The sequence below is a fragment of the Triturus cristatus genome, chromosome 3_1 (assembly GCF_964204655.1).
Source record: "Triturus cristatus chromosome 3_1, aTriCri1.1, whole genome shotgun sequence".
Lineage (NCBI taxonomy): Eukaryota > Metazoa > Chordata > Amphibia > Caudata > Salamandridae > Triturus > Triturus cristatus.
In genome coordinates this window covers 252,898,211-252,919,617 of record NC_140583.1, presented here as the reverse complement: position 1 = coordinate 252,919,617, position 21,407 = coordinate 252,898,211, and the positions used below count along the sequence as shown (strand labels likewise).

The 21,407-nt window shown below is 42.1% G+C and overlaps 1 protein-coding gene across 2 annotated transcripts in view; it reads right to left on the bottom strand.

Moving 5' to 3' along the window:
• PPCDC (phosphopantothenoylcysteine decarboxylase) overlaps positions 1 to 21,407 on the bottom strand; it is a 310,731-nt gene that overhangs the window by 208,276 nt on the left and 81,048 nt on the right. For both annotated transcript variants that reach the window (XM_085643819.1, XM_085643820.1), the window contains exons 3-4: positions 3,949 to 4,044; positions 583 to 711 (exon numbers count right to left, since the gene is read on the bottom strand). In XM_085643819.1, the coding sequence (XP_085499945.1) occupies positions 583 to 711; positions 3,949 to 4,044 (225 nt within the window). The remainder of the gene's footprint in view (positions 1 to 582; positions 712 to 3,948; positions 4,045 to 21,407) is intronic.

Below are 21,407 nucleotides of genomic sequence, written 5' to 3'. Positions count from 1 at the left end.
TTAGCTACGTATAGTTTCACCTACTACTTAGCATTTGTCACATAACTGCAAGATGTCTCTAGACACTAAAGGCAGACATCATGTATGTCCTGCCAATCCTCTCATTCTTTTGTCTCCCCTTGAATCCACTCTTATCCCCACATTTGCCTTCCACAGTCTCCTTATTTTATCTACATGCCAACCTACACTCTTTTGACATTATCACACAGGCCTGTATTGGGTTCCATGTTGCCACTACCAGATGCAGAGTGAGGTTGCAGTAGTCTGATGGTACCAACTGCTGATGCGCAGGAGCAGTTGCTATCAAAAAGTTCCGGATTCAAGTCTAGTATCACGTGAACTTCAAAAGGTGAAGAATGTGCAGTAAGTATTCATCAGAAATTAACGCACTGTATCCTTGGCCTGCACAAATGGACTTTAAGTTAGACTCTTTGATGGAATTAAGATAAACTATTTTAGTATGAATTTTTATTAATTGCAAGTAATGATGAGTAGGGGAACATAGTGTATTTTAATGGGATGTGAATCAGCAGAGGCAAAAAACATATTTTTGTTACTTTAACTTCCAGAAATCCTACTCACCAGTAAGTTGTCACATATGCCGTTGGCTATTTTCGCTAGTGTATTTGCATCTAGAGGGCAAACAACCATCACATCTGCCCATCGTCTTAACTCAATGTGCAGTACTGGGTCAGATCTCTGCTTCCAAATCTGGACACAAATATAAAAGGGTCATTTTACAAGTCCAGCAAAACTATAGGGTGAACAAACACATACACAGCTCCGATACCCATAAAAAAGTTAGACTAAAAGAAACCAAGCACAAGGCTCTATTCACCTTGGGGCACCACATATTGGAAAGGCAGGTCTCTATCAACTCTAGTATGACTGCAGAGCTTGAAAGAGTTCACCAACACCAAAGGGCTTCTATCTATGAACAGTCGACAGGCTATGAAACAAAATCTGGAAACAATCACAGATATCATCTTTCGTCCTTTAAAACAAGGGTAATTTGAACTTATCAAAGAAGCAATGAATATCTAAGTATGTTATCCAACAATGCAAGCAGCCCAGAATAGAAAGGAGAAAAAGACTAATGTCTGCTGGTTCCACACTATTGTACTAAGGAAAAAATATAAAGGAAGAGAAGCTGATAGGAACCGGCAAAGGAGAAGGGGAAGGTTGAGGGAAATTGACAAAGAAATGAGAGAGAGGAAACACCGAACAAAATAGACCAAGGAAAGGGAAAGGGGAGAGGTTGAGAGGGGCAAGCAAAGGAATGACAAAAAGGTAAGGAGGACAACAATTTATTAGGCATAAAAAGAAGGGGAAAGATGAAGAGGATGGGAAAATAACAATTGATGGGTTATAGAAGGGAGATTTCAGAAACTAGAAAAAAGGGGTAAGACTAAGACATTAGGAAATTAAAGGCAGGAGAGGATAGTTTGGCAGAGACAAGACAATAAAAGAGGAAACAGGGAAAGAGGGCAACATAGAAGTACACAAAAAGAGTATGATGGAGAAAAATATAGCAAAATGAGAAGGGAGGTTAAGGGAAACATAATGGAGGAAAGAAAGAAAGGGGAACAAACAAAAACGTTGGGGGAAACAGACTAATAGAGTAGAGAAGAGATTGGGGAAAACAGCACAACAGGACACAAAACATGTTTTGAAAAACAGACGAAAGATGAGAAAGAAACAGTAAAAGATAAAGGAAACAGAGAATGAAAAGAAAGGAGGAGGACAGCGAGAGTAAATAGAAGGGTAAAGTTATAATTGTGACGAAAGACAAATGGAGTGAGAGGGGTGTGTTTGGTAAAATCAAAGATGTGCGGTTAAGAGATACAAACAAAATAAGGGGAAGAGGACGTTGAAGGTGATTGATGAAAGTATAGTGTTTGTTTGCAAAACTCACAACCTGAAGAAATTGTATGATGAGGTCATATCAACAAGAATACAGCCTGCTGACATTTATAACTGTCGAAAAGCCCAATTTGTTGACTAAAATGCATGAGACTAGATCATGTTTTAAAAGACAAGCGGGGGGCTGAAGTACCTTTTTTTGTAACGCAGGGAAAGCTACAATGGAGATGTCACCTGGGGAGGTGAAAACAGTGATAAGGTAAATAAGGTAAGGAGAAAGGAAGTTAAGAGGAGTGTGCGTATGTGCGTATGAAGATTTCAAAGGAAAGAAAGGGATAGAAAGAAATGTTTATCAGGTCTCATAAGAATTTGAGGATCAAAAGATGAGATGAGAAGCGATTTGCAACGCACCGGAGGGAGTGTGGCAGTGCAGTGAGTCCCTTCCCAAAAATGTAACAGACGATAAGAGGAAGAAGTAGGGCGTGAGTGGAGGTGGTGGTCTGGGGGGTGGGGTCTCCTCCATTCAATATTATTCTAATTATTACAAATGGGCATAAAATGCATACATTAAGTTGACACTAACTATGCCAATGCCATGATAGAGTAAAAATGCCAAACACCCGCCTGAAAAGAATAAGTGTCATTTCTGGCAAATCATCACACACACCAAGGCAGGAGGTGGTGAGAATCGGTAAGGAAATGTAAAGACAGAAGGGGATGGGAGGCTTGAGGAGGCCAGTAGGACGGATCATCAGAGGTGGTGATAAAAGCAAAAGGAAAGTGGGACATTTTCAAATAAACAGGCACAGAAGGGGAGTGAGCGCAGAGGTTGAGACAAAGTAAATATTGTAACAGTGTAGGTTGGCCTGTGGATAAAATAAGGAGTTTATAGAAGACATATGTGGTGATAACAGTGGATTCCAGGGGAGAGAGTAGAATGAGAGATGGGGCAAGACAGGAAGAGAGAGTGAAGAAAGGGAGATGAGAGGTAAGTAAGGTTAAGTTTGAAGAAGACTGAGAAAAGGAAAGATGAGTTTTTCAGAGAAGCAGAGTAAGGGAATAACATGGGATCTGGGTAGACAGCTGAGCAAGACTGAGAAAGAGAGTAAAAAAAGAGCAAGAGGGAGAGATGGGAATTATGTAGTTGGACACTTCTGCTGACTTTATCCTTTGCATGGCTTATTGTAATGGAAAAGTGGTATTACAATTGCTCATGGCAAGGCCTAATATTGCAACTGATTAAGCTCAATGTCTTTAGGTCTTTAGGAACATTGACACATTGACATTACAGTAGTGTCCTGATTGTCATATATACCAGTTTGCCTTTGGTGAAGTCAAGTAAAAACATAAATAAACTAAGTTTAGAAAAGTGGCAAATTCTCCAGGCATACAAGCGGCATAACTATCAGTATCTTGAACATTGGGCAGGGCATCACTGCTGACCAGGTTTATCTAAAACCTCTTGTTTTTTTCTCATAGTTGTAGAATTTAAGTTCATTTTGCACAGTATTTTCTAAGTCATGTAACTCCTGCCACATATGTGTTAGCCAGCTGCCCTCAAGTCGGACTCCAAATTGACAGAATTTCTCTGCAGTACCTGGCCAGGCTGTTTGCTTCGCCCCTCTTACTATGGCCTTTTACACCTTTTCAATGCATTAAGGTCTATGCAGCAAGTGGGGAACCTTTTACACCCAAGTTCCACATGTGTTGCATCGGACAAAAGACCATCCTTTTATCAGAAGGAATGTGTTGCATCTTTTTTAATTCTCCTGGTGCCAACTCATTCGAGGTCAATCTCTTAGTAAATGTCTAGCTACCATATTACCCAAATAATGTGATCCAAAGGAATTGAGCAGAAATAAGTAATAATTTATAACACACAAACTTGGACAGACTGCACTAAAATATAGCTTAAAAGCTCACTTTCATAAAGGCCTGCATAAGCCTAGCACATCCATATTTACTGACTGACTCACTCATTCCTTGCAGTGCATGAACAATGACTATGGTAAGATGCAGCAAGTATCACTGTCACATATACAATAAAATCGCTGGCATATCTACCAAATCTTGTGAAGTACTAACCTGCCACTCATCAGTGTCACTATATAAAGGCACCAGAATATCCTCGGAGCTGTAGAAATGTTTGGCGTGCTCAGTGGTCACCGCTCGTACTTCCACCTATCAAAGTTAGTTGGGAGGGAATGATGATAATAAACAATGAGTGTCCAATCGAGCAAGCAGTACAGTTTCTGTCAGTAGAGGATTACATAACTTCAAAAACCCAATTGTTTCTTTCACTTTTCAGCTCTAGATATTTACATGAATTCAAACACACTCTGGCCATGCTGTAAACGTTTCACTGATCACCTACAGTTGAAGCAACATGAACCGATTGTAGTGTAGTTCCTATATCCCTGATAGGCCCTGCTCATTGGAATAATATACACTATAGTTTTGACATAGGACTGAGGTCAGTATGTCTCTATCGAGTACATTAAACTTAATTACTTGTGTGTGCCAGCTAACTCAGACGTCACTAGAAACTTCTCGAATATACAAGAAGGGATTAGTTTCTGACATCCGCATAAACATGACAACTTTGTTTCCCTTAGAGTCGGAACAATCTCAGAACCGTGGAAACAATAGATAACAGTTTCACTCAGTCAATTGTGCATGCTTCGTTTCTACAGAGTTGCACAGAAATAGAGAGACGGGGCGTTTCAATAAAAAGGGGTTTATTGAACAGTCTTATTTCTCATGCAAGAGATATGAACTGCTACAATCATAAGACAGGATGCGAAGTACAATACGTACAGAGCTAGCAGAAAGATAAAATAATACTGCAATAGCATGGTTTGTAGCTATGACATATATTCATAAAAAACATACATAAATAACACAGGCTAAAATGTGGATACTCATCTGATGCTTCTAAATAGTTCTACCCCAGTGTACCTAACCTAAGTGTAGTACGAGGTAAGAAGTAGGTGCTGTTTCCTAAAGTATAGCTAGCCATACCTTAGAATGTGTGAGGTTGGAATCTCTTTCCGGGACTCGATATCTAGCACCCCGCAAGGGGAGTCAGAAATACTGGAGCTGGATTCTCTGCGAGGAGGATGACAGCGTCTGGTCAGTGCATCAGGCAGGAACTCGATCTCCTTCCGAATTTGCTGTGGCGAACCACAAGTAGGCAGTCGAACTGGACCGTACCGGAACCGTGGTTTGCCAGGGCAAGTGCAGGTATATTTATACCCTGAAGGTGTTTAGGAATGCCTGTATTGACGTAAAAGTCGGGCATCGGAATGTCATGAATAACCACTAAGGAATAGATGTTCATGCATACTAAATGAGTTCTTGGAGAAATCAATATACAAGCAAGGGAAATTCCTAAAGGCTTAAGAGTCTGGTTTTCCAAGAACTCGTTGTGACGTGGATTGACGGATGTAGGAGACCATGCCTGTATTTGGTCAGCATGGACAATGCCTAAATAAGAGCTGGATTTTCTATGCCTAAATAAGGGCAATATGAATTGTACCTATATAAGGGCATAAATCGGGAAACCTATATACAGAATCTAAATCTACACACAACACCCAGTCCAGTTTCGTATGAACGACATTACTAAATCCCAAACATACTAAACATATCTAAAAAGAGAATATCGCATGATTAGCTAAAACATGCTAAAACATATCTAAAAACATATGCCCAAAAATGCATTACAAAGCCATTGCTATGCATAAGTTGCTGTACATATTAAAAGCAATATTTCATTCTAAGCATATGTGTGCATTTGAAATGCAAAAAAGAATGAACCAGAAATATATACACATGATGAAACGACTCATTAATACAGAAAAAAAAGGGTCAAAACCATTTGATATCAGGTTAACACAAATCAATTGTTGATGTGACAAGGTGGCAAAATGTCCCTGGAAGATTTTTAAAGAATCCCGTTCTCTATGAATAGTTCTAGTATAAGCAGATTACTGTGCCAAAAAATGAAAAAAATACAAATTTGGGAAAACAAATTAATCATAGGAAAACGTTCCAAAGTGAGTCTCTTGTCTGAAAAGAAGGAAAGCCAAATTCAGAGTCTCATCGGAACACTGTGTGCCGGAATCAAAAGCCAGTGCGTGGGCCTGGAAATCTGGAAATCTTCTAATCCTGTAGACAAAAAGTCGTCTACCATTGTAGGTGAAAGTTGGAATACCTTGTTTAGAAGATTAACTGCACATAGATGTGAACTATCGCCTTCAGCATTGGTTGCATCAGCAATGTTCAAATCGGATGTTACCTGCGTGCCTGTTGTTTCCTCTCGTACCTCAGCAGTAGCAATTTGCGTCTGTGAGATCTCAATGAATGCCGTCATCAGGATTGGTAGCTGCTGCGGACAACACAGAGCATGGGCTGTTACCGGGTCCAGCAGAGTATCGATATCCGTAGGCATGACTGATGGGAGTGTTAGACTGATGTCTAGCATGCATTCTTCACCGCAGAGCAGGCAGCGTAGAACAGGTAAGATGCAATCTTGCCAGATTGGTCTAAATGACAGGAACCATGTGGTGTTTAATTCTCGTAGACGAGGTAAACCCAAAATGTGGACGATGCGCTCACAACACTTCATCTCCAATAGAGCTCTCTCTATGGTGCCTGGAGTGACGCTGGTGATGTGGCTTGCCATATCGTAGCAATAGGAGCAAAAATAGGATCCCTGCAACGCGTGTTAAAAGGAGCGGCAGTCCGCCAAACACAGAGAGCACGAAGTTTGGAAATATGCTGAGGACTGCTTGAAAAGGTGCTAACAGTCCTGCACATACGTTCTTAAATACATGTATAATACCGCTCGTATCAGACATGTTTAAGATATGACCTAACATTTCTGAGAAATGTACAGAGCAGTTTGTATACAAAATGGTATGTATCTCGGCGGAAGTCCTTGCGACTTGGAGATCATAGGTTTCTCTGGCCGAGGTCAGTGGCACTGTTTTCTGTAAAAGAATGGCTTTCATTCTGCTTAGAGTATCAATTCGTATAGAAGAGATGTTCAGTGAAGGCCATAAAGGCGACTCCCTGACTGTGTCTATTTGTGGAACCAAGACCTGCATACAGCAAGTGACCCTGAATGTAACCGTAACTAGATATGGAATATATGACAACATGCCACAGCAGCTATGATCATTCAACATAATGTAACTCCCATTAGAAAGTTGGCCACAAATTGGATTAATCACTGCAGCCGGTGAACCTTGCAGGTGACAGGATAAATTTGTAGTGGAACCATCACAGGCCCCGTGTAAGTTAATACCCTGACAAAGGAGAGAACCGCTTAGTGCATGTTCACAGTTTTCACCGCTAAAAAACACTTCACGTTCCCCACTCCAACATCTATGTGTGTAAGGTAAATCCCAGGATGTCTTGATGTATTCTTTACCAAACCTTTCATATTTGCCTACTGGTTCATGTTTTAGGCAATACTGAAAATGGAAAGTTGTAACAGGCAGAGTAATTTTACCATGTATGATCCACTCAGTAGCTGGGTTTTCTGCCACTGTGAATGGTAATTTTTCCAGTTTTTCAATGGTCAGCATAGTGTAGTCTGCTCCCCATTGTGCCAGTCTGATCTGTTTATCAGTGAGATTGAATTCTGAAAACAGTGATGTAGTGTTGATTAAACGCCAAGGCACATAGCCTGCAAGCAAGTTTTGTAGCGTCCAGCCCAATAGCATGAGAGAACGTAGCTGAGACTGACCATGTTGAAACATGACCAAGTCCTGTTCCATGATGTCTATGACAGAAGACACAATGCTGTCCAATGAATATATTCTGGATGACAGAGTCGTTAACCCATTGTCTACTACAGAGAGAGTTTTCTCTGAATGAATACGATCAATTTCTCGTATTCGTTCTGCAGGCTCTGCTTGGGTAACCTTCCATGCTTCATTATAAGCAGTGTAGATACCAGCATATATGAAACGTTTTTGACGCGGTTTTCTTGGTCCTAGCAAGAATTCCCTAAGGTCTGCGCCTTAAGTAGAGTTAAATGTTGTTATACATCCTTCAGTGTAGCGGTCTGTAGCCAATCAATGCAAAGTGTCCCTACACTGTATGTTGTTACAACCCCTGGATGCTGTCTTTAAACATAGCGTGGGTCTGGCCTATTGATAGTAAAACCCCGTGTTTTGTTCAGGAATCGATCTTGACAGTTATTCGTGTCTGTGGGCCAGAGCAACCATTTTTTCCATTCTGGATCTGATCTGTTGTGATGCAAAATATCATGTACGTCGACCTCCCCCCGTGTAGTGCTATTACTTGCAGGTATAGGTATGGTCGGTGTGTTCATGTCTTTGACCTTGGCTAATCCAAGGCAAGACGTTTGTTGGACAGTGTCATTCAAAAACATAATTTGCTCAGGGATGATACAGGCTCTAAACAAAGCTTCTACCCCCTGCACTTGCCAATCTTTTGTACCTCGGACAGATTTTGTCTCAATGTTGTCTTTCCAAAAGTCGAAACCCTGTTTAGACAGTTGGGCAATTAAGGCTGCAGAATAAATCTGTTTTGTATTGGTTAACACATTTTTGTTCCTGTCTTGTTCACATTTTTAAAGTAAAACGTTTCTGGATTAAACAAATTGTAGCCTGAAAAATATGGAAAATTCATTGCAAAAGTTTTCGAACAACCCTTTGGAGGTGTAGGACAATGTTCCCATTGGTTATACATAAATACATTTCTAGGTGTTGGAGATTTATGCAAGAAATGATGACCATAGTGGTTATAACAATACATTTGTTCATAGTCTGATGAACCCTCTAAATATTCATGATTTGTGAATACTGTAGACATCCCTAGATCAGACATCATGTTATTAACAGTCTCGAAGTCCCAATCATCAGAAAAGGTACTAGAGGTAATAAAGTCACTTAATGAAATTTTAAATAAATGTGGAAACTTCAAAAGCTCAGACGGGCCAAAAATGTAATATTCAGTTCTGTCCCAAACTATACCATCTGGTATAGGAACGGCTGTGATGTCCACTGCTGACAAGTCTCTTGCTTCACGATTGGATGATTTGTGTGGCTGAAGAAGTAAGTTCACTTTTTTACTTGCTGTGTCCATTTGAATATATCTTCCATTTATCAGCATACCCAGAGTTATTACCAGAGCTAACCATAGTAGAAAGCAGAATATTCCCAAAACAATCCATAGTTCAATCCATGGTGAAACCAGATAAGTCTTTTTCAGGAGATGGAAAAAAGTCTGTTGCTTGTTCTTTGAAAGTTCTTTGTGCTGGCGTCGTTTCAGGTTCGCTGGGATGCTCAGAAGACGTATCAAAGTTCATGAAATAGCCAGAGGCAGTTCTGTCAATGGTTGGAATTGCATCAGGATTTGTTGAATTCGCTGGAACCAGTTGATCACTTGTTACTTCGTTGTAGACATGTGAATCAGGACGAACTGTTATTTGGGTTTCAAGAGGGACGAGTTTCATAGCTTTGTTGCTTAGTCCTTCATTTCTCACTGCAGAATCTTCAAAGGTGATGAGTCTCTCAGTTTGAACCTCTTGGATTGTAGCTAGAGGAGTGCATCTGCTACATTGGCGGAGTCCACTTGGCCTACTGCTTAGTATCGGCCACATAGTGTGGTTTGATCAGGTCGATGGACCCAAATCTTTTCTCCTTTTTACCAGCAAGGGGCGGCAAAAGTACTGTACTTGATCCGTGGATTGCTAGGACAGGTACTGGTTGTCTGTAAGAAGGCCAAAATTCCTTCATGTCCGCGATCTTTTCTCTGACTAGATCACCAAGCTTTGGGATCCAGACAGGCCTTGCTGGGAGGGCCGGTTTACCCCAGTGATGGTTGGCTTCAGGAGCACGTTGCTTTGTTTCGTTCTTAGTTCATTTAAGTCCTGTAAAACAGCCAAACGTTCTTTGATATCAAACTTTTTATTTTCCATCACTGTGCCTTGCATATCAAGGTCCGGTACCAACATTCTAGTTCCAAATAGAACTTCATATGGAGTGACACCCCCTAGAGAACTTCTTGGCAAGTTGTTAAGTGCGCGCTGGACCCCATGAAGGTGTTTGATCCACCCATCACCCAAACCTAATACCCTAGCTGTTATAGACTGCTTTATGTCCCGTTTTTTTCTTTCCACAACAGAATTTCCCTCAGGATAGAATGGAGAAGAATACCGTAATGCTATGCCCAAACTGGCCATGGCTTCTTTGTAAGCTCGAGAGCTAAACGCAGGACCCTGGTCAGAATGTAGTGTGCCATTTGCGTATGTGCCGATAAAGACTTGCAAAGCTTTTATAACAGTTTGAGCGTCGGCCAAGCGCTGAGGCCACATCCATAGGAACCTTGAATTAGTTTTTGTGGGACTGCATTTGTCCAAGAGGACGCCTGCACGTAGATAGTCTAATGCTGTCTAATAATGGTGTCTGAACTGGGCTGGCTATGTTGTAGTCAGGTATCTGGTGGCGTTCTGTATAGCGATCTCTATTGCAGTCTTCGCAGTTATTGATGAAGATATGAATCAATGTATTCATTCCTGGCCACCAGTACACCTCTTAGTTCTAAAATTGTTTTAGAGATCTCCGGATGTGTCAGACCCTCTCCCAGATGTGCTTTGTAAATCAACACTGCTCTTCGTTCCATGTTTGGTATTACCCTATCCCCCGCTCCAGGAATTCGAGCAAACAGAACGCTGTTCGCATCAATTATATAGGAGTATTTGAGTGGAAATTCTTTAGGTAACTCTGCACCGCTGCGTTTGCTTGAAGCATTGACAGCCAGCATTATTTCACTGTCTATTTTAGTTTTTGAACGAGTGATTGCAGCTATGGAAGCCGTTTGCACAACCCCTTTCGCGGCTTCATCAGCCAATGAATTCCCATCACGTTGATGACTCAGCGTGTGTATCACGTGAGTGTTTTGTAGTTCATTTCGCAACTGAACTACTTGTTCCCAAAGCATTTTATGCTTGATTGTGCCACCTTTTGCATCTTTGAAACCATTTTGAAGCCAATTCTGTAAATATTCATTGTAAGATTGAACACAGTAAAAAGAATCGCACACTATGAGTGTGGGGAATTCGCGATCCGTGTTTTCAAGTGCCCTCTTGAATGCTTGTAGTTCAGCTCGCTGAGCTGTACAATCTCCTAGAGATTGCGTTTTTGGTGACCATTGGTCTGAATTTGCCATCGAGCATACGACCTTTAACGATCGCGCATGCTGCACTGTAAGTTTGTTTACTCCCCGTAGCGAGTTGTGCAGATCCAGCAGTATAAATTATAAATTCAAACTGACCAAGAGGGAGAATTTCAGTAGGCAGAGGACATTCGTGTTCGTATTGCAGGAATGCTTGTGTTTTCAAATAAGGATCAAAAACATATTCAACATCAGTTGCAGCAAGAGAATTAACCCATTGTATCCATTTTGGATGTAAAGCTTTTGCATTCGGAATGCTAGCTTTAGTAACTGCCTCTAAGGCTGGTACAGGAGTCACGACCATAGTGAGTTTCCCCTGTGCTAGGGCTCTTTCTTTTGCTACAGCGGTTTGAACTGCTGTCAGAATCTTTTCTGTAGAAGTGAATTTCATTTCTGCTTGTGTAACAAGTGTGATTTGTATGCAATTGGTACTTTTTCAACTTCGTTAAAAGTGAAGTAGGTGAATCCGCATTGACCTGGAATGATTCGGATCACTAAGTTGCGTACATTTACGCGTGTTTGCAAGTGTTTTGTTGCTAACATGTCTGTTTGAAGTGCACGCAGAATTTCTGTGTGTTCTTGTGTCCAAGTTGTGGCTTTGAAATCAGGTTTGATTAATTCGTAGAGAGGTTTAACCCTCTCTGCGTAGTTTAGAATGTACATTGTTCCAAAATTCAGGAAACCTAGAATCGACTAAGTTCTTCAGCATTTTTGGAGGTTGAAGCAGCGCACACTTTTCTAAAATGTTGGCTGCCAAGCTTTTTCCTTCACTTGATAGTTCATATCCAAGGAAAAGGACGTTGAGATGGGCAATTCTGGCCTTTTTAAAGTTGAATTTGTAACCCTCAGAGGCGAAGCCCAATATAATGGTGTTCACCCTGCTCAAGTGTCTGTCTAGGTCATCGTCTTTCAGATATATATCATCGACATATGACAATGCCTCGTCATCATAAATTTGTAGTAACTCTGCTACTCTTGCTGAGAATAACCCCGGGCTGTTCTTGAACCCCTGTGGGAGTCGACAAAATTGACGCTGCATCCCCATTATTGAGAAAGCGGTCAAATATCTGCTTTCAGGTGCAATATTATGACAAAAGAAACCATTTGAAATGTCTAATGTGGTTTTGTACTTTTTACGCACAATGTTATTCATTAATGCTGTACTGTGTGTATTTTGCACTGCAAATGTTTTACAACAAGAGTTTAGGTGTCTGTAATCCAAAACTAAACGATATGTATTGTCTGGTTTGGAGACAGGAAACAAAGGATTGTTAATTGATGAGGTGCATGTTTCAATCACCCCCTGGTATTCAGGTTGATCTAAGATCTCCCTGACTTGTTTTTTAGCTTCTTGCTTAACTGGGTACTGCCTTTGTGCAGTTGGTTGATTTTTTAACTGGATTTTGTGGTGAGGTGAGTCCTCATCCCATCCTACATTATTCTTATATAATGCTGGGGCCTGGGCCAATGCCCATTTCCTGGCATAAGTATATTTTAAATGTACTGGAACATGGTTAGAGAAGGCTGGCATAATGATGTCTTCGCCATGTGGGCACTCTCTGACAAATTCTGGTGGCCAGTCTTGTTCTGTTAGAAGTATGTCATAACCCTTTGAAAGTCGCTCCCAAAAGAGTGCTTTCACTTTTCTTGGTATGTCTCCCTCCATCCGGAGTGTTAGTTCATATAACCTATGCGGAGAACTAACCCTGGTATCTGCAGTTTCAACTTGAATGTTCACTGCAGTGCTGGTTGTATATAAATGTCTAAGAAAGTTGACTGTAATGGTATCTACTCCCATTGAAAGAAAGCATAACAGACCAGAGCTTGTCATGAACTACACAGTCAAAAGCAGAGGACAAATCGATGAATGCCAGGAAAAAATTACCACACTTTGAATTTTTATATTTGCCTATTAATAGGTTGAGGTTGATAGCCTGGTCTGTGGTTCCAATTCCTGGCCGAAATCCATATTGTAGGTCCGAAATTATGTTGTTACAATCAGCCCACTCCTGTAGTCTACTGAAGAGCATACGACCGACCACTTTAACTAGTGAATCTAACAGAGAGATCAGTCCGTAATGGGCAGGGGAGTTTCGGTCACCTTTCTAAAATATAGGGACAATATGGGACTCGGACCAGGAGTTTGGAAAGCCTACACTCTGCCATGACCTAAGGACGAGAGTCAGAAGGGGGCCCCAGAGATCAATATTAGTCTTAAAAAGATCGATCTGGATACCATCGGGGCCTGGCGCTTTGCCTCCTTTACTCGGCTTTAAAGACGAGTTGATCTCGTCCAGAGTGAAGTTAAGGTCGAACTGGTATTGAGGGGGTGTGGACATGGAAGGGTTGACCGCAGGCGCTAGTGCAAGATAGTTACAGTCGTACTCAGTTGTACTGGCATTTAAATTAGAATAGTGAGCTAGCCAGTCTTCTTCAGTTACTGCGATCTTAACTCTGGGCTTTTTATCATCACTAAAGAAAGGGGAATTTACAACACGCCAACTTGCAGTGTTGTCTTTGTTACGACTTGCCTCATGCAATTGATCCCAGGCCTCCTCCTTCAAACTATTTTTACGGTCTTTTAGGGCAAGCCTATAAGCCCGTCTACAGTTTTGAACTAAAGTGATGTTCCTAGGTATTTAAAGCATGTTTCAAGTTTTTATGAGTCTCAGTACAATCATGGTCAAACCAACCCTTAGTTTTTACAACTCCTCTCTTCTGATGGGAGGTTAGCCCTGCTTTGATTTCATTGGTAATTAATTTAAATGCATCTATGATAGTAGTAGCTGCTGTTGCCTCTTCGAGGCATATATCAAAGGCCCTTCTCTGATGATGGATTAATTGTTCTAAACAATTGGTCGGATAAACCATAGACCAACGCAGAGTGAAGCCATTTAAGCGAGATAATTAAATTCTTTCAACAGATGAGGTGCGATGGCAGTCCCTTTATTTGTTGACAGAATTAATGTCCAGCTCTGAGGGAAATGATCGCTCATTGCAAGGTCATGTAGGGTGCATTTGTTAACTAAAGCAGAATAGCAGTTAGGTAACAGCAGATAGTCAATAACACTATTACCCACACTACCATTAAATATACTAGTAATGCCAACTGACCTACGCCCAAACTCATTGCTAAAGCCTAGGTCATACTTAAAAAATAACCCTTTGAGTTTCTCTCCAAATTCTGAATGTATAAAATGGGAAATGTCATAATTAGTGGGGGTAACCAAGCTACAGATTTTGTTGGATGGCAACTGGCATAGTTGAATATTAAAATCTTCCCTCCATAAAAGAATGTTATCTCTAGGCTCATTAGTAATTAGTAAGACTAGGTCGGAGTCAAGTTGACATAAGACTTTCAATATTTCTTAGTCTCGGGCGTTATTATAAAAATTTACTAATACCAGCGATAACGACCCTGAGAGTTTTATACAGACAATTTTATCAAATCGATTGGTAGACTTATCAGCTATACAGGAGGAACCCAGTTTATTAGAGACATACATGCAGAGGCCACCTTTAAGCCTACCAAATCTTGAGGGGATAGCTGGGGAATGAAATGTTTTAAAGTTATTGAGATGGATTGGTACAACAGCCCAAGTTTCTTCTTTGCAGATAATGTTAACCGGACTTGAAATTTAACCATTCTGACAGATTATGCTTACTACGAAGCCCCGCTACATTCGAACATAAAACAGTAGTGGCACATGCACTTTGGGTTGTCGGGACTGCATTTACCTCACTGCTCGGAGAACCTAGTTTGGCACTTGTTAATATGTTCAATGAACGTTCCTCACTCAGTGAGCTGGTAGGGTAGGTGGGAGTTATGGAAGGCATACTGGTCACTTGCGTTACATGCCAAGATTAGAATCAGAGTACTCCGGATTAAAATGAACAAGTTACCTACCATCGGCAACGCCTTATGTGGTAGAGACTGCTAGCCGCAGATTTCGTACCTTAGACTATCCCCAGGCATCAGACTGGATCCAGAAGATTTTGGAGCAGTACCCCTGCTCGCCTGTAGATGGTGTAGCTCGGCTATGCATTGGTGCCCGTGCCGGAAAGTTTGTGCACGGTACCTACATAGGCACCACCTAGGCTTGCCTTCACGACTTTCCATGCCAGAGCAGGAAGCCACAATGAGAACTGACCACTGGTGTGGAAATGACCAAGGCCCTGAAAAGGGTTCCCACATACACCTTAACCGGTATGCAGAGCGGGGAGGATCAGTTAGGAATCAGTGGCTAAATAGAGTCTCAACCAAACAAGGTGTTATGGAAGGCAAGTAACTTGCTCATCTGCTTACAAAACAACCAAGTTTGGTGACTGGGGTAAAGGTGCACACACTACAGTATACACAATGCTCCAAATATTAGTGTCAAGAATGCTCCCAAGTGTTCAGTGCACAAGGAGGAAGAGCACCTAGACTTCCCCTGCGGGAAGAGTTGAAAAAAATATTCTCCGAGCACCCCAATAAATCAACGTTGAGTTCATGGTATCAATAGTCTTTTCTTTATTTTCAAATCTGTTTCTCAATTTCACCAACATGTGTTTCATCTTTGCTGACAATCATGCAGCAGACTTCCTCAGGGCTACAATTACAAATTTAAATTAAATACTTTTAGGGAGGAGTCCCTAAGTAGAAATAGTTGATAGACCATCGTCCGGGTCAAAGACCCAAAATTACACTTTGCACAAAATACTAGAGTGATCTATCATTGTCAATATGTGTACCGTGTATTTTATCATCCCAAAATTAGGAAGATAAACATTTAGAGCTAATCACTAATGTTCCATGTAAATTCAATACAAGTGACCTATCTCGGTTAGTGATGTCAAGTGTCCTTAGTGTTAAGGTAGTTTAGGCTGATTTAGCCAGAATGCACAAGATTTATCTCAGCTAACGTCAGACGTTTCAGTCACCCAAATTGACAAGAAATGGGTATAGCCGTTTGTTAATCTATGGTAGTGGCCATGTTCATATATCTAGTATTTCACAGGACCCACCTGGTTCCGTCGTAATATAATGTACCTTTCTTAATTTCTCTTCATTATTATTAGATTTACAGAGCCTGTAATTCAATGAAAGTACCTTACATACCTACCAAATATTATAAATGCTCTCTTAAGTGAGCTACATGTATATCTCTTACCTCCGAGTTTTAAGCGACATATGTGGCACAACTCACCGCGTCTAGAAATCCTCTACAAAACGGTGCTGGAAAAACATACTCTTCCCTTGACGACTATGCAAGCGCTAGTTACTTCTCTCCCCAAACCAAATACAGACCCACGCGACATATCAGGATATCGCCCCCTTTCATTGCTATCTACCGAGTACAAAATACCCAGCAAAATCTTGGCCAGGTGTCTCCTTCCCTACCTCCCAAAGCTTATCCACACTGACCAATGTGGCTTTATACCCGGCCGCAATACTTCCTTAAATATCAGACGGCTCCATTATATATTGGAAGCTGCAGCAGACCTTCTCGTACGACCGGGTGCAACTCTCTTGATATGCGCCAGACGTTTGATACACTTGATTGGAATTATATGCTTACTTCTATGGAAAAGTTTGGTATTCCAAAAGGTTACTTAAAGAGGTTGAATTATTATATTCCGCTCCTACAGCCCGGGCCAGGACTGGCTCTCACATCTCTTCGGTATATCCTATAGCTAGGGGTACATGGCAAGGATGCCCCTTGTCGCCGTTGCTGTTTGTTCTAGCATCAGAACCCCTCCTGATTAAACTTCGCAGTGAGGCCATGGATCGGGGGATTATACTCAATACCACCACACATTTAGTGTCCGCATATGCAGATGACATTATTTTATATCTAAACGATCTTACTACCAACCTGGAACCTGTCCACCGTTCCCTTTAAGGCACGCGCACGCGCACACCTTCCCTGACGTCAGCGCGCACTGTCGGATGTGGAGCGCGCACAACGCAACCAGGAGGTCCCGCAGGAGAGAGGCAGAGGCGCCGCCGCTTGAAGAAGCGGGCGGCGCGAAAAGCAGGCACTTTTGCTCTGGTGCCGGAGAGGAGTCGTCAAGAGTGCAGGTTAGGGGGCTTGTGGGGGCTTGAGGGCTTGTGGAGGGCTTGTGGCGGCTTGGGGGAGGGCTTGTGGCGGCGTGTGGCTGCAGAGCGCGGGCTGATTGTGGCCTTTTGTTTAAGTATTGATGGTAATCGGAGACCCTTCACGGGCTCTGATTACCATCAATACTTAAACAAGAGGCCACAATCGTCCCCGCGCTTTACTAACAAAAGAGTCGAGTCAGTTTAAAAACACAGCGTGTACCAAAGTACACGCTGCGTTTTTAAACTGACTCTACTCTTTTGTTAGTAAAGCGCGGTGCGGGGACGATTGTAGGCTCTTGTTTAAGTATGGATGGTAATCACAGCCTGTGAAGGGGCTCTGATTACCATCAATACTTAAACAAAAGGCCACAATCGTCCCCGCACCGCGCTTTACTAACAAAAGAGTAAAGCCAGTTTAAAAACACAGCGTGTACTTTCGGAAAGTACACGCTGTATTTTGAAACTGGCTCTACTCTTTTTGTTAGTAAAGCGCGGGGCGGGGACTATTTCAGCCATAAACTTTGGGGCCAGAGTTCGAGCCTCGAGGTCGCGTCCACATCCTGTGATTGTGGGCAAATCACTTAATCTCCCTCACAAACAGTAGTTATTAGAATATTGCCTTCTCCTCCACCATTGAGTACACAACAAAGTCATTGAAGGAATTCTTCCTAAATGATGTGGCTGAGTGTGCAGTAAAGGGCCAATAGCTTAAGCTGTTTTTCGTCTTTGAGTTACTCTGACGTTGAGTACGTAGATAAGGTTTTTCCTTTCCTATTGGTTAGCATGCACTTTATAGGCCGATCAAACTAGATCGCTGTGAAGCAGGACACGCTCACGTCCTCCTGGCTTTCTTGCTGTGTTAGCCTCATCCAGCCCTGCCGATGAGTCTCCCCCCTAGAATAAGACCGCTCCTCGTCTCTGGCTTGTTCGGTTTACGGAGGATCTTGTACAGAATTGGCACTAAACAGAAAACTCCAGTGGAAGTGTTTGGCAAATATAGATGTAAAAGTGGTTAAAAGGGTCAGAATTCTTTGAGCTGCACTAACAACATGTTGACCAATGTTTCTTAAAATACACCATAAGATGACACTCATGATCGCCCTCTTATGTGGAAAACAGGATGCACATTGTATCCAAGAACATTAAATGAATATTGTATTAATTGTGGTTTATTTGTTATTGTTTGCAAACATAGCAACAGAGCACATGCTCAACGCAATAAATAAAGCCCTAGCAGAAAAAGGGTTGCATTTCTATTCAAGTTAAGTTTGTAGTTATGGGGTCCGCCAGGCGTGGAGTGGAATATAAGATGTAGCCATTTTTAATGTCCTCCCAAAAGAAGATTCAATGCGTTTTGTTATTCAGCACATCAAACGCATTCATTTAGGCAATCTCGAAATCAAACCAAGCAATATTTCGGGTACACCAGAGAAACCTTAGGCACTCCAACTAATTCATGCAGATAGATGGGGTAAGTAATCCAGAGACCCGACCTGCAGAGGGAGCTGCAAAAAAACTGACAAGCTCCCAACCCCATGGTTATGTCATGTTTGGGTATCTTTTAAAAAGAGCACAATATCATAATAAACCTTCATGATGTGAGGGGAGGCTAACCTGAAAGGACCTTACATATGCTTTCAGACCTGGTGGGTTTTCAACAAACGTCAAACACAAAGCAGAGTGAGAGGCCATAAGATTTGGACTGGGAAATAACTTTCCACACAATACGAATCAAAATTGGGAAACACCCGTCTCATACACTTGTTTTCCTTTTTATAACTTTGGCTGAGGCATTCTTTGTCCCTTCTGGATACCGGTTTGCATTGCAGACTGTTTCCAAATGTTGCATAAGTGTCTGCATCAAATTACAGATTTTTTTTACATTATTTGAATGTATTGTTTAAGTATTGATAGGAATCACAGCCCGGTGTAGGGACTATTTCAGGCATAAACTTTGGGGCCAGAGTTCGAGCCTCGAGGTCGCGTCCACATCCTGTGATTGTGGGCAAATCACTAAAGGCCTCATGTAGGTAGCTAAATACCGGTCGGTAACGGCTGAAATTCGGTAAATATCCCGTTACCGACCGGTATTTAGGCATTTGAGATGTAGGAGGCATGATTTAAGGAATCGGTAATAGTAAATGGCTTCCCATTCATTCCTATGGGCCTCCAAGGCCCATAGGAATGAATGGGAAGGGATGCATTATTACCGATTCGGTAAATACCGATTCATAAATACCGATATTTACCGAATCGGTAATAATTACCGATTGTTTACCTACATACTATTTACCGATTCATAAATACCGAATCGGTAAAATTCGGTATTTATGAATCGGTAAATAGTATGTTACCTACATATGGCCCTTAATCTCCCTGTGCCTGAATATGTAATGTCATGGCGTGTTTATCCAATTTAGAAACTGCCCTTAAGACACTTATTGTGGCACTGTATGTGTGAAAATGCACCATCTTTTCACTTTTTAAAGTAAACGTTCTGAGTGACATTTGGCGCCGCGCACACGCGCGGTCTGGTTCCTGGCGCACATAGCCATGGTTCCTGGCGCACATAGCCATGGTTGCAGCGCACAGAGACCCTCCACTGCCGCACACAGAGGAAAGAAATTAGAGGGAACATTGAACCTGTCCCGTCCATATTTAAAAACTTTGAACAGATACCGGGACTGGCTATTAACGAAACCAAATCTTAAGCTTTATACATGCGCTATAAGGATACCCCAGAGGCTGTGCCTTTTGGTGACTTATTATTAACTACCGCCCCAGACACCTTTCAGTATCTAGGTATACAAATATATAGAACCCCCCAAGACTTTATAGATGGCAATTTGCTGAAGACTATTAGATCACTCCGAAACTAGGTCTCTTTTTGGACCTCGCTGCCCCTGTTGGTGATGAGCAGAGTACCAATTTCTCAAATGGTGATGCTTCCTCGTCTCCTATATTTTTTCACTAACCTGCCCATCACTATCTCGGACCAAATTTTTCATACACTTGATACACTCCTGTTAGAACTTATTTGGGGCAAGGGGCGTAGGAGGGTCAGCCTTGCCAAATTACAGCTGCGACCTGAGGAGGGAGGACTTGGAGCCCCGAATTTTTGAGCTTATTGTATGTCCGGTCAATTGCAGTGGTTATCTTATTGGCTAGTGGGACGACACATTCAGGAAATTGGCTATACGTCTCAGCTTCTTGACAGTGGTATTCTCAACAATTTACTCCTGCCCCAAACTAGGATTTCACCAACAGCTCCCCCCTTGCTCAAAACTGCATTACTGCATTGGAAGAAGACACTCCAATACACTAAAAGGGCCCCCCATACTCTCCCAACATACCCTTGCTTGGGATACCTACTGCTACTGGTTTAATCTCGAAAAGGGCCTTATCCCCATGGGTTCAAGAAGGTGTGTCAACAATTGGAGCACTGTTCACTGAGGGCACAATAGCAGATCACGATACTTTTGTCCGTACACAGGGGGTCCCCCCACTACACTTTTTCTTCTACACGTGGCTATCTCTCATTACATCAAACGCTGGTGGTCCCCCGACGGGATTGAACCCCCTAAGCATGAACTAATATATGCAATGTACCTAATGGGAAGGTGACGCAACCTCACTCGCTGGCTATACAGAGGTATTCGTGCACATTCAGGGATACCGTTACTGCCACTCTGTGTTAAATGGTCACTGGAGCTAGGAAGGGAAATGAAGGACAAGGAATGGTCCTCTGTTTTAGAATTTCCTAAGAAAGTGTTCCGCAACGCTAAATTTAAATACATACAATACATGATCTTAGCCAGAGCATACCTCACACCACATCAACTTAATCGTATATTTTCTAACACACAACTCACCTGCCCTAGGTGTCAGGAAGCAGATGCAGACCTACTTCATATGTTGTGGGGGGGCCCGCGTTTGCGCATATACTGGCAAACTGTTGGTCACAGAGTGCAGGAAGTCACCGGTACGGCTCTTTGGTCATCGGCAGAGAGCTGTTTGCTGGGACTGCATAAACACCCGAAGAGGCAGAAGGTCCAGTATAGATTTGCTGACTTGGCTATACTTATAGCAAAGCGTGCCATCACAATGCGATGGAAATCTGCTTTTCCCCCTACACCCAACTCATGGCAGACAGAAATGGTCCGCTGGGGTACCGCTGAGAGTATGATTATCAGACAAGAAGAGTTTAGAGGACTGCGTAAGACCCCTATCTCTCTGGATTGGGATCACG